At 51.8% G+C, this 13209-nt stretch overlaps 1 protein-coding gene across 1 annotated transcript in view; it reads right to left on the bottom strand.

The window, feature by feature from the left end:
* Adam12 (ADAM metallopeptidase domain 12) overlaps positions 1–13209 on the bottom strand; it is a 309534-nt gene that overhangs the window by 39717 nt on the left and 256608 nt on the right. Inside the window, exons 12-14 of the mRNA XM_027930183.2 lie at positions 9918–10095; positions 5326–5415; positions 3525–3720 (exon numbers count right to left, since the gene is read on the bottom strand). Of these exons, the coding sequence (XP_027785984.2) occupies positions 3525–3720; positions 5326–5415; positions 9918–10095 (464 nt within the window). The remainder of the gene's footprint in view (positions 1–3524; positions 3721–5325; positions 5416–9917; positions 10096–13209) is intronic.

Genomic DNA, 13209 nt, shown 5'->3' with positions numbered 1-13209 from the left:
CAACGTATCTTGCCCACAATCCTCTTACAACCCGTTTTATGAGCCCCAGGGACTTGAGCATCTTGCTCACCAGTCTGTGAGCATAGTTCCAGATCTCAGAGGCACTAGGTGCTGTGCATCAGGAATGATCCTACAATGTGTTGCACAGAACTGACTACGGGCCTTGTTAGAGGATAACAGTGTGCTCACAGGGTAAGTAGGGCACTATCCCCATTTTACAGATGAGGCGCAACAAGGTTGAGCAATTAGCTGAAGGCGGCCTTGTTAGTAAGTCATGTGTTCAGTGCCAGTCCCTCCTCTAAATAAGGTCATCCCATATGCGCAAAGGAGAGAGGGAAAAAGGAAGTATGTGGGAATGAAATGGAGTAAACCATGTTATGCGCACTTATAAACGTCAAAATGAACTATCATGTGTTATTATAAATCACTAATAGCAAAGAAAGGTCATCCTAATCTGGAGCTGGTGAACATATCACCTTGCATGCCACAGAAGACCTTGAAGACAAGTTAAAAATCTTGAGAAGGGGAGAGAATCCTGGATGACCTGGGGGACCCAGTGTGATCACAGAGTCCTTATACAAGTGAGGTAGGAGGATCAGAGTCAGACAGAGAAATGAGACTACAGACAGAGGTCAGGGGACGGACAGTCACAGATGCTGCATCAGGGCCCTGAAGATGGAAGGAGGGGCCATGGGCCAAGGAATGCAGGTGGCCTCTGCAGGCTGGAGGAGGCAGGAAACAGCTGTCCCTGGAGTTTCCAGGAGCAGCGCTGTGCTGCCCTTGCCTTGATTTTAGGATTCCTAATCTCCAGAAATGTAAGGTGATAGATCTGTGCTGTCCTAAGCCACTGGGGTTGTGGTCATTCATTTGCAGCAGTTACATTAATTTACATGGTGCCCTTCACCTGGAGAACTGGGCAGCCCCGCCAATGTGTCAGGAGAGGGTCACACTGCACTTTCAAGAGAGTGTTAAAGGCCCATTCCAAGAAGGCCCTGGCACCGAAGGCCACAGCTTGTGGTGGCCCTCCATCTTCTTGGCTCTCCTGGGGAAGTTACTTGGTGACTTGTACAGAGGAGGGGCTGGAAGAGGGACCCTGAAACCAGGCAGTTCTGTGCCTGGGGCAGGTCTCCAAACCTGGTCCATGTGATGTGTTTGGTGCTTTGTGCACTGAACCACTCTTGGCAAACCCCACCATGGCCAGGCAAAGGCCTGCCCAGCTACCAGCAGGAGGGTGGGCCGGAGCGAGCAGAGCTAAGCTGGAGGGGGCTGGAGGAAGCCCCCTCCCCAGGGAGCTGGTACAACTTCCAGGGCAGCTTCTGTCCTCACCCTTGGCTGCCAGGATGATGACTTGAAGCAGTAACTTCTCATTGCTCTCACTTCAGCGAAGCCCATCTGTGGGTAAGGCTGGCTGTCTGTCGGCCTGTCTGCCTGGCTCTTCTCTCCACGGCCAGGCAGCTTGGGAGGGATTAGTCTGATGAGATAATAAATACCAGCCTTGGTCACCACGACTCAAGGGCACACGGCCAGCTGAGTCACACGATGCAGTGGTTCAGAGAGCCGCGGAGTTCCATCTGACCTCACTGTGGAAACGGGGCCAGGCGTTACGTCACGCAGGGCATGGAAGAGCATGCTCCACTCCAGAGCTCCGAGGGCTGCGTGTGCTCTGGCCACGGAATGCTCCTTGGAAGGGAGCACAGAACGGCCCTTGTAACTCAAGAAGGGAGATGACTGACTGCAGAGGGCTGGGGCAGACGGCCGTGGGTGATGCTGGAGGCCAGGAGGCTTGGGCCATCAGCAGCAGCCACTGTCTCAAAGTGACCCTCCTCACCAAAAAGGTGTCTGAAGTCACTGAACCATTCAGAGCCCTGTGGCCATGTGGCACGGTGTGCAAGTGCTTCTCAGTGCTTGCCATTACAACGAGGGTGCCCACCCTGTGTGGAGAACCTCAGGGCCGCCCATCAAGGGGCCAGCTGAAGGCAGCTCAGGGTCCAAGGATGAAGCACTGAGGCCAGGAACTGCAGGCCTCATTCCGCCTGCATGAGCAGGTCCGTGAGTGAGGGTCGCCGTGTCCAGCCTGCTCTTCCTTCAGCCTCAGAAATGCCAAGTGCAGAGGGGCGTATTGGCTGGCCGGGGCATCGGGCTCCATGGGGACCCAGCTCCTGGAGATCTCCGTGGCTGGCCACTGCTTCCACATCACATTGCAAATCTTCTGTGCTTAGTCACCAGTTTCGGCTCCAGGTTACTTCCCTCATCACCCCTGAAACCAGAACCTCACAGAGGCGCCTGACAGAGATCTGGGTCAGTGTCCCTCCTGCTAGAGCTGCTGTCTGAGCATGCTTGGCTTGTGGCGTGAGCCTGGCTGACCACAGTAGCCTTGCCATCACTGGGGCCTCTGGCCAGGACCGAGGTCATCTCTGGCCAATGGGAGGAGGGAGCTAGCGAGGGAGAATTACAAGATGCTCTGAGAAAACCTCCTCTTAGGATTCTCAGCTGGAATTCTGAGCTGGAGACAGGCAGCAAAACCCAAATGGCAAACCAGGGCCGTGGTGCCTGGGCCCTGGATCTGCACCCTGGGATGGAGCAGTGGAGGGGACACAGGCAGGGTGCTGGCTCCACCGTGTCCATCCAGGCTCTGTTTCCTCTTAAAGCCTCAGTGGACTGTAGACCAAGACCTCACTTTCTCCTTGGGGCGACTGTGCACTGTGGGAGTCACACCTGCACACCGGGTCACCATGATGGGGCTCCAGTTCCAGCCATGTGTCCTTAGGAAGCCGGCTTCCCACCTCAGAGCTTGAGCGCTTTCTGAAGGCTTATTGGAGGGTCAGAAGGGACAGATAGGCTAGTGCCCAGCTGAGGATGCCACTCTAGGAGGTGGTGAATCTGAGGATCTGCTGGACAGGGCACTGTGGCAGCCGTGTCCTGGCCACATGGGTGCCTTTTCTAGAACCCACATCAAGCCCATCAGGCTGCCTTCATATCCAATGGCATCCCAGGCCCTCGAACTCCCACCTCATGTCCCCCATTAGGGCCTGGTGCCCAGCCTTCACCCTGCTGGCCCTTCCACATCGCAGGCTCCCATCTGAGTGCTCCCTGTACTTCCTGGTCATAGACCTCTGGAGCACCAAGCCCCACTGGGGGCCCTCCAGATGCAGTGGCTCTCTCCTTGGCACCCTCAGACCTGGGTTGGCAGCCTTGTTAGGGCATGAAGCATCCCCACCATCTGAGTGGTGGTGAGAAGTTCTGTCTGTCCTACTCAGTACCTGTGGTGTCCTGGCTGACCCATCTCTGTCACCCCATGGAGCACACAGTAGGTGTTCATGCCTCTCTTGTTAGACTGTGCTGAGCTCCTTGGGCAGTGGCCAGTTCGCCCACTTCATCTCAGCATGTTCCCAGCCCCTTTCCGGGGGCCAGCTGCTCCCAACAGGATGGAATGGTTGTTTTGTGGGTGGTTCCTCCAGGAGCAAGGACGTAGGAGCAGACCACAATCCCCAACACCTAGTGTCAAGCTGGTAGCAGCCACATACCTGGTCCCCAGAGTGTGACACACTGCTGCTCGTGGGTCTGGCAGATACCATTGTAGCAGTAGCCATCCACCCCCTGACATGGGTGTCCGTCATGCAGGTACACGTTGGCCGGGCAGTGAGGACTGGCTCCTGTGCAGAACTCCGGGAGGTCACAGGAGTTGCCGGAGCCCCGGCACGCGGTCCCCGCAGGCTTCAGCTGAAAGGAGAGGGTGGCTCAGTGCATGCACACAGAGGGCAGAATAGAGCAGAGCAAGGCCGTCTGAATACAGCCTACATGAGGGGGCAAGGACCTAGAAAGAAGACACTTTTACAGCAGAGAGCACTCAGAGCCCAGCCCTGGGCTCTGGGGTTGACCTCTCTGCCATAAGGGGGTGGGGCAACCAAGAGCAATGTATTTTTAATTGCAGGCAAGTAATGAGCACACAAGCTGTTGGGTGGCACCTGTCACCTCGGGTCACTGGGCAGGTAGATTCTTCTCTGGTTGCCAGCACCTTCCCCAGGTTGAAGTTGACATTGGCACCCAAAGTGTTGGCATTTGTGGGCAAGTTGACATAAATGGTTCCAAGAGCATAATCTAAATGGCAATGTCACCTTGCCATGAAGTCATGGGACTAGCAACCTCCCTTTAGCACTTACTGGGGAGGGCTGGAGAGGTAAAAAGAGGGCATGGTAAAAGGCATCAGAACGCCTCTGACCAATACCTCATCTTTTTTGCAGTTGGGTAAATTAAGGCTCCGAGTGCCTTTTCTGAGGCTGCGCAGCCAAGGAACCCCACGACCTGGGTGTGGTTTTCTGCACACTCCTCAAAGGCAGTGAGGCAAGACACCAGCCAACTTCTGGAAGGTCTAGGAATCGGAATGAACTTGTTCAAAGTTGTCAATGTGGACCACACTGGTGGTGCCTCAAGACCCTCCCACCTCTTCCTCCCTGTGACCATCTTGATCCTCACTGGTTGAGGCTCAGTCCCCTTCCCACCTTACCAAGCCCCCTCCAGGCACCTCTCACCACCAGCAGCTGGGCCAGGGAGTGCCAGCTTCTCATAACATTTCCCACAGGCCAACGACCACCAGGAAGGGTATCTTAACGCTGAATGTAAAAGGTATAATACTTCTAAATTATCAGGCCCCAGCAGGGCAGCTCGGAGGGAGTTTCTTGTAAGTGGCCTGCCATGATCAACTGCTTAATTAACAAGAAGTACAACTCTACCCTTAGAATCAGGCTTCTATTCTGTGAGATATCAGCTGTGGGTAATGAGACAAGGGTCTGCCAAAGCAAATGCACTCAAGGGTCAAAGATGGCCAAGGCCCAAGGCTGCCACCCTGACTATGCTGGACAGGGATGACATTAAGGTTGAGATATTGATGCAAAACCTCTAAAACAGCCCATATGGGTTCTGGCCCCACCTGCCAGATGTTCTTGGCATCAAGCAGATGGACTTACCGTGAATCTGGCGGGGGTATGAGTCTGATTCTCTGTGCACTGTTCTGTCATGGGAACAGGACCCCATGTGCCACCAACGACACAAATGTCGAGTGCAAGTGCTTTGGTCCTACTAGTTTTCAGCTGGTATGTGAATAATCTATCCCAGATGATTAGCAATTAAAGTGTAACTTTCACCAGAAGCTTGGAAGATATTAAAAAATAAGAGGTGGCTAACATGCATTTACTTGAAAAGGAGTGAGACTTCATACCGCCCGAGTGCTGAAATCATCCTGCCCTATTGCTTGCCCTGCATTGGATTGGATTTGAACCACCATGCCCATCCGTGACCTTGGCACCAACTGTCATTTTGCAGACTCACCTGACAGTCCTCGCAGCAGAGCCCGTGTGCGCACACAGCATCTGGCTTCAGGGTGCAGGTAGTGGCGTTGCAGCAGCGATTTGTACATTCCTGGGGAGGGGAATGGAATCTGTTTGACAGGTCCACACAGAGCAAAATCTCACACCAATGTCACACCCTAAAGGACTGCGAAAGAACGTGCGGGTCTAGCTTCCAACCTGCTAACCTGCCCGAGGGTCAGTGTCATCTGAAGAAAGAAAAGTTTCTGTTCTGTGTTGAACGGACTGGGTCTGCGAGCCCCTGGCAAAGTCAGGAGCACTGAGGGCCTTCAGGAGAGGTAAAGCGGCTGGGTTAGGAAGGCGGGTGGCCAGACAGACCCAGGTTGGGCAGCAGGGCCTTCAGAGCGGTCTCCATGCAGGGCTCACTGAAATGAGCAGCAACAGGACCCCGGAGGACCGGGAAATTACTTATTCAAACATATACAGACAGCCTTGGCTCCTCCAAAGTGAACACTTTCTTGGGACTGGGGCTGTAGCTCAGTGGTAGAGAGCCTGCCTTGCATGTGTGAGGCACTGGGTTCGTTCCCCAGCGCCACACAAAAAATAAACAAACAAAATAAAGGTATTGTGCTCATCTACAACTAAAAATATTTAAAAACATGAACACTTTCAGTAGGACTCGGGGTGTAGCTCAGCGGTAGAGTGCTTGCCTGGCATGTGTGAGGTCCAGTCCTGGCACCACAAAAACAAAACAGAGCAGAAACAGAACGCTTTCCTCTTGGGTGGAGTCAGATCTCGAGTTTGAGCCCCAGTTCCCTGCAGTCAAGGCAGGTGGATGTGGATGAGCCCCCTCCGGCACAGGTAGGCTGTTGGCTGAAGGTGCTCTGGGAGCCAGAACTGGACATCAGAATGGCCAAGAAGCTGGAAGGAGGGCTGGGGCCAAGCATCCTGACTGCCAAGGGGTTTAGGCAGGTGGAATGCCAGGTGCCCTGCCCCCTCTGACACAGAGACGAGAGAAGGGGCTCCTTTACTGCGCTGGGCTTCATAAGTACCCATTTCCTTTCCAACAAAAGAAATATGAGGTTGACATCTTCAACTTAGTTCTCAAAAAGCCTGCATGCATTTAGCCAATTTATGAAGTCTGTGTACAGCAGAGCATTCCAATGACTGAAAGACTGTACATTTTAGAAGGAATTATAATTATCCCAAGATGGAACAATTCATAGAATCCTCAATACTGTTTGATTTATCAATGTCCTTTTTGTCAATGTACAATATGCTCTGATGGATTTATGGACTATTGGCTAGGGTGAAGCTAACTGTATACAAGTTTAATAGGTAACAGTTTACTCCTGAACACTATCTTTTATGAAAAAAAATTATCATTGGTATCATAAATGCAATTAATAAATTTTGTCAGTGGTCGAGATTTATGGTGAGCCTGGGTACCTGAACTGTGTCCTGTGTGAAACTCTATGAATTATGCTCTCATTTGGTGTTTACCATTTGCCCCTATCATACATACTTCCAAAGTTATTAAATTTTAAATGTTTGAGAACTTTATAAACATCCGGAATGTGTGATATATACAATAAGATAGAACTGCCAACCAGAAGTCATAGCTATAACTTTCATGCCAGCAAGGGTTTCCAGCTCGTGCACTCACAATTCTAAAAAAAAAAAAAGTTTAGCAACTTGCTTGATTTTTTTTCCAAAGGAGATCATTACTTGCAATACTGATAGATGCCATCAAAGGGACAACCACACTGCTTGTTACGGTCTAAGAGGCTCAACTGGTGATAGATCAACCAAACGAGAGATGTCCTTAAAATTCTAAATGAAGCCAGCCATCCTATATCTGGGTTCCCAAGTCCTTTAAGAACCCTGCCCCCTCCCCAAATCACCTAAAATATAAGCAGCCGCTCAAATGGAAACACAGCCAAGTAGAATGTCTGACTTCAAAGGGGATTGATAATGTGAGAAAGATAACTAAGTTTAAGAGAGATTCGCAAGCTCCCGGCATGCTAGCGACTCTAAACAAGGAGATAAGGTTGCCTTCCCATCCTGCCGGCTGGAGGAGTGAGCAAGCCGTCAGGATTTCCTTCTGCGGATATGAATCCGACTCCCTGTACTGCAGGGCTGCGACAATCACTTGCCTTTTAACTACCCTGAATCCACTTCCTCTGCAGTACCATATTTCTCAGAGGAGACAAACTCTTCATCGGGTAATACATTTTTATTTTAGTACCGCATAGAGACGCAACAGAACCAATGAATACCAAGTCTCCAAAGAAGAAAGAATAATGGAGCCATTAGGAGGCCTCCCTCCGCACGGCCTAATTGTCATTCCACACAGTGGTGGCAGATGTGGATTCAGTCACAATGAACTGGGATACAACTGGAATGCATCTTCCTGAAATGAAACTGGAGGGGGGCGCTGTTTCTGCAAGTGGGGGCTCAGAGGCAAGGTCCAGCCTGTGCTGGTGGAAAGCCTACCTACGTGGCAACACACTGAGCCTTTCTGTGGGCCGGAGGATACAGGAGTACCTGCAGGGCCCGAGCACTGGGGAGCGGGAGAGAGCTCAGGTAACAGGTCTGAAAGTCCAACAGACCGAGAGCTCTAATGAGACTCAAAGTCTCCTGGTGGGGGCAGTTTGGAAACTGGAAATGGCTGCCACACGTGCTGGTTGCAGCTGGAGCTACAACCTGGAAAAGCAAATCATGCAAAATTTTAAAGAACAAACCAGCAAGTGAGGCAGAAGGCTCACTGTGACTTGGACAAATTTCTTGGAGGGGAGAACATTACAGGAAGGGAAGGAGAGATCTCTTTAAACATCAAGAGCTCACTTTACAAAATAAGGATCCCTAACCACAGAAACCCAAAGGTGGAAGTTACAGGCCGGTAGAACATGGCTTGCCATAGGAGGAGTTTACAACCAGCTGTGATCTGGAAGGAGGGTAGGCACCCTGCCAAAGCTGCGCCGCCCTTCCGGAACAGAGTGGCCAGCAGGTGTCAGGTGCCAAGTATTTGCTGACATGATGGTGGTGGTGACGGCAGCTATGGAGGTGGCAGTGGCTATAGGAGTTATTGGCGGGGTGCTGGTTAGTGGGGATGTTGGTCTGGTGATGGGGATGACTGCGGAGAGCGGAGGTGGTGATGTTGGCCGTGGTGGTGGTAGATGGAACAAAGGACTGCTAATGGGGTCATTCCAAACCTGGGAGTTTATGGCTCCATGAAGAGCCACCATTAATAAACAATTACGAGGAGGAGTTCAAATCAAAGACAAACCACTGTCAGTCAACATGGCCTTCTGAGAAATATGGGTAACTTAGGCTAATTATGTTTCCTATTTAAGTCATTTTCAAGGCTCTTTCCCTGTGCATGCCCCATCCCAAGCTGGTTCTACGTTTTCCTTTGCTCATCTTAAGGAGTGTCTGTAACATGGTAATTAGGACTTGTTCCCACACAACAATCACTCCCGGTGCATCCTGAGCACAATTAACCACCACTGTGAACAAGGCCGTTATCCTTAAGTTCTGAGTTTGACAAGAGCATGAAAGATGGCGCAAAGCCACCTCCACATGGTTGTAGAAACTGTCAGACCAAGACCAGTCCTCCTGATATGGAAAACCCCAGAGACGGGTCATGGTAAGCCTTCTCCTACCCACTGGCTGGGTGAGCGACAGGGACATGCTGGATGCTTTGGAGTCTAAGCTCGGTTTTCCTTCCCTCCTGGTCCCCTTTCAGAGCAAACTTCTGAGACACTCTCTAAATCTCTCTTAGCCCATCTGCAAATTTAGCTGAGCTGGCCTTGCACCTGATGATCACTTTGGCTCGTCTACGCTCTCAGGGAGGGAGGGGACCCCACAGGCAGCTGCCTGCTACACAAACTCCTTGCTTTGATTGATTCTAAACACGACCTCCTCCATGCTTTATAGGGAGGTGCTACTGTGTCCCCTCTTTCCTTCTCAGGACTCTTCAGACATTAAAAAGTGGCTGCTAGACATTTTTTTTAAAATATTGATTATCTTGGGACCTATAGAAACCAGAAAATTTCCCGAGATTGACTGGCGTTAAATAATCCCTGGGCTGGATAAAAACACTCCCGCCTTCACTTATTGCTTCTGAGAGCTAACAAGGGCTAGCGCCAGAAGCCCTGGGAGCCTCAGGCCCTGCATGCAGAGGAGGCTGCGGCAGGATTTCAACTTGAGAGCAGACTCTTGGCTAAAGAGCTCTGCTTATTCAAATTCCCCTCTAGCAGCCTGCCCTACAAAGAGGGAGAAATGGTGCTTAGTGGCTCTTTGAAGCTACAATTCCAAGGCTTTCTTCTGGGTCAAACTCAAAGCTAAAAGCTTTTTTATTGTTCTTATCCTCACCTCACTGAAGGATATTGCTCCCTTCAACAGGGAAGATTCTCTATTTAAGTCACTTATTTTGTGCAATAGTTTAAATTCAAGAAAGCCACCCTGGCTTCTGGGGCTCGTTGAAGGTGGCTCTCCAGGACTTTTCCACCCTGAGTTTCCAGCACGTTCACTCTGTTGCCCAGTTTCTCCAAGTTCTCACTCCTTTGCCCAGCGAGAACTTGAGGGAATGTTCTGGAGACGCCCCCTTACCTCGGGCTCCCCGCAGTCACACTCCTCGCCTTCCTCCACGTATCCGTTCCCACACTTCTGCCCCCCAAAAGCCTGCTTGACCTCCGGCAGGTTGAAGAGGCACATCCCCATGCCCTTCTCCAGGCTGGCCTCCAGGTCCTTCCGGCTGCAGCTGCTGAACACCATGGGGAAGGGGAACCTGCGTGGGGGAGACCACAGTGAGCAGGGGCGCCACGCCCTTCCCGCCTTCTCCTGGGGCTGCTCCGGGCGCCACCGCTCAGGTGTCTCAGTGAACCAAGGCTGAGGCATACAGGGTGAGAAGAGGCACCTTCAGAGCATGCGACATCCGCCCCACCCCGTGCCAACGCCACCAACCAAGAAGTGCCCTGTCAAAACAGAAATGGTCCTTTAAAAGTTTTCAACCCAACAACATCAGACAGAGTCTCTATACAGGCGTCAGTTCAGGCTGGAACAACGCAATGCAGAGTGAGTTCTCAGGATCTGGAGCTCACCAGAGGAGCACACACCAGTGTCCTTACTGGCAAACGCAAAGGACCGAAAGATACAAATGACTGTGCTTCTCAGGCCCATGGATCCAGGGACACATGGTCCCTCTGTAAATCATGGCCAGCTGAGATTGGCACTCAGGTCTCCAAAGGTTGAATGGTTGGCTTCCCTGGTACCTATGTAGGAGGGTGAATGCGGCCCATAGATGCAGGTCCTGCCCGTGCCTCAAGTTTTCAGGGCAATGATTGAGTGTGGCAGAGTTGGCCAACTCCCCAGCAAAGCTATGCACCCTTTGGTCTAGAGAGGCTGCCCAGGCCCCTGGTACTTGGGTGGGCTGCGTGACCAATTATTGGCAAGGGACACGAGTAGAAGTGGTGTGGGTCACTTTGGGTCTGTGGTATTGAGGCAAGTGTGCCTTCCTTACGGCCTCCTCTCTCCCTGCAGTTGAGATTAGGAGAGGCAGAGCCAGATCCGTCCCCAGGTCCTGGCTTACTGCAGGGAGGGCAGTGGCAGCCTGAGCCCCAGTGTCACTTGGAAGGGAAAGGCACCTCTCACCTGCAAGCCACTCAGCATTAGGGCTTGTTCCTACGGCAGCTGGTGTTGTGGATGTGGTTCACGGTGGCCCCCGGGGGTTTATGTGCTCAAGCTTGGTCCCAGTGTGCTGATGTTGTGAGGTGGCCTCTAATGGCAATGGCCTGGTGGTAGGTAGTTAGGTCACTTGGGGGTGCTGCCTTCAGAAGAGATTAATACGGTTTCTGAGGGACCCTGGTTAGTTCCTCCAAAAGTGAGATGTTGGGAAGACAGCAATCCTGGGCCCTGAATCTCACTTGCTTCCTCTTTTGCCATGTAATCTCTCCCTCTTGCACATATTTCTGTCATTGTGATGCCATGTACTGTGAGGCCCTCACCAGAGTTGAACCTCCAGAGCTGCCATCTAAATAAACCTCTTTTCTTTATAAAGTAACCAGCTTCACATGTTTTGTTTTGGCAACAGAAAAGGCTAATTCAGTTACATGACACACAGCATGTCATTGCTGCTCTTTTACAAATGCATTTGCCCTTGTCTTGAGGCAGCAAGGATGGAAAGGGGCAGGCATGCCAGAAACACAGGTTTTACTACTTAGTGAGGGAGCAAGACCTGCTTTCCAGGAAGCCCAGCCTTCTCTCCCCATGGAGACATTTACAGGATGATGCTGTAATTGGATCTCAATCAATTGGCCAAACCAACACAAGTGCTCTGCTTCCCCGAGGATGGCAGACTAGCCACCAAGTAATGACAGGGCATGGCAACTTCTCGAGATCCTGATGATGCCCACAGCCGAACTGAGGACACTGCTCCAGCCCCATGTGCTTTCTATTTATCCCAGGCTTCAACCTGCGGAGTGTGATTCTAATCACAGATAAATTAGTGGGTGGAAGTCCTGCTCTGTCGGATGCAAAGGCAGTAAACCAGAATGGGCTCGTGCTGTAACGGAGTTAGCTCCCTTCGAAGGCTTTGCAACTTTCCTTGGCAGATAGATTGACGATTCCTGGTATCAAAATGATGATGAGCAGCTTCAACAAACTACAGAGTGCAGTATTTTCAATTTATAAAGTTTTGTGTCGAAGAGACCGATTACCCAGCGAACTGAGAGCAGTTCTTCCCTTTGCAAGGAAACAGGCCCAGATCAGACCTTTTCCCATATCTGAGTTTCCCCAGGGCACACACACACATCTCCAGGCCTGATCCGGGAGATGGAGCCTAATGCTCACTCAGTGTCATGACCTGCTCTTCTGGAAGGGAAGCGATTTCCAGACAGGGTTAAAAGTCAGTTAGCAAAGACCCTGGGATGAACCGTAAGGCCCAGGAAGAGTCCCAGCGAGGATGATAGAAAGGGAGGCAGGAAGCACCCCATTCCTCATGGGGCCAAGGCAGTCCGAGCCCGGCTCAGGCGAGGCTCCCCATCTCAGTGTCTTTCATGTGACACACACGTCGATTTTGAGGGAAGGGGGTTGATATTAAAGAAATAGAAACAGATAAGATGAATGAGCTCAGTTTCAGGGCAGGGATTAAACTGCAGAGGTCCTGGGAGGACCTGTTGCCGCCAGCGGGAGCACCATTGTCTGTGTGATGCTAAATTCCTGTTTCCTTGGCTTTTTCTGATGCTGTTGAAGGACAAACCCCAAGTGCTTATACAGTTCTCTGTCACTTAGAATCACCGGGGAATACTACCTGCCCAATGCACAGGGTTCTAGTTTTGCTCTGAGGAAGGATTTTCAGGTATCAGTTTCCTGAGGTGTTTTAACAAGGTGGCAGCACCCTCCTCTGATGCCGAGGAGGTCGAGAATGCCCCTGCCCTCGGGATCCTTGATCAGGGTTGCTCACGCACAGCATGGTGTGGGCCTACACCAGAGAGTCCCCGGCGTTCACAGACGCACAGTGGCCCCAAGATCAAGGTGATTCCTCCTCCCTCCAACCAGGGGCCTGGCTGACTCTCTCAAGGGGCTGCAGTTCTTCCCGAGAGTCCTGCCTCTCCCTGGCCTGGGCCCAGCAATGCTCCATCACTGCGTCTCCCTGAGGCAGGCAGAAGCCACTGCCAGCATCTGAAGACCAGTGCTTTTCTCTCTCCTTTTGTGGTGCTGGGGACGGAGCCTGGGGCTTTGGGCATCCCAGGCAAACTCCTCACTGAGCCTAACTGCAGCCCCTGAATGCTCTTTGGAAGACAAATGGTGATCAAACCAAGGAGCACTTTCTGCCATAGATAACCTGCTGGCTCTGTCCTGTTGCAGTTCCTCCCCAGGGAGGCAGGCGGCCTTCTCTCGCAGC

Source organism: Marmota flaviventris, chromosome 4 (assembly GCF_047511675.1).
Source record: "Marmota flaviventris isolate mMarFla1 chromosome 4, mMarFla1.hap1, whole genome shotgun sequence".
NCBI classification, from domain to species: Eukaryota; Metazoa; Chordata; class Mammalia; order Rodentia; family Sciuridae; genus Marmota; species Marmota flaviventris.
Note: the sequence above shows the minus strand (reverse complement) of the source record. Positions and strands in the feature narration are given on the sequence as shown.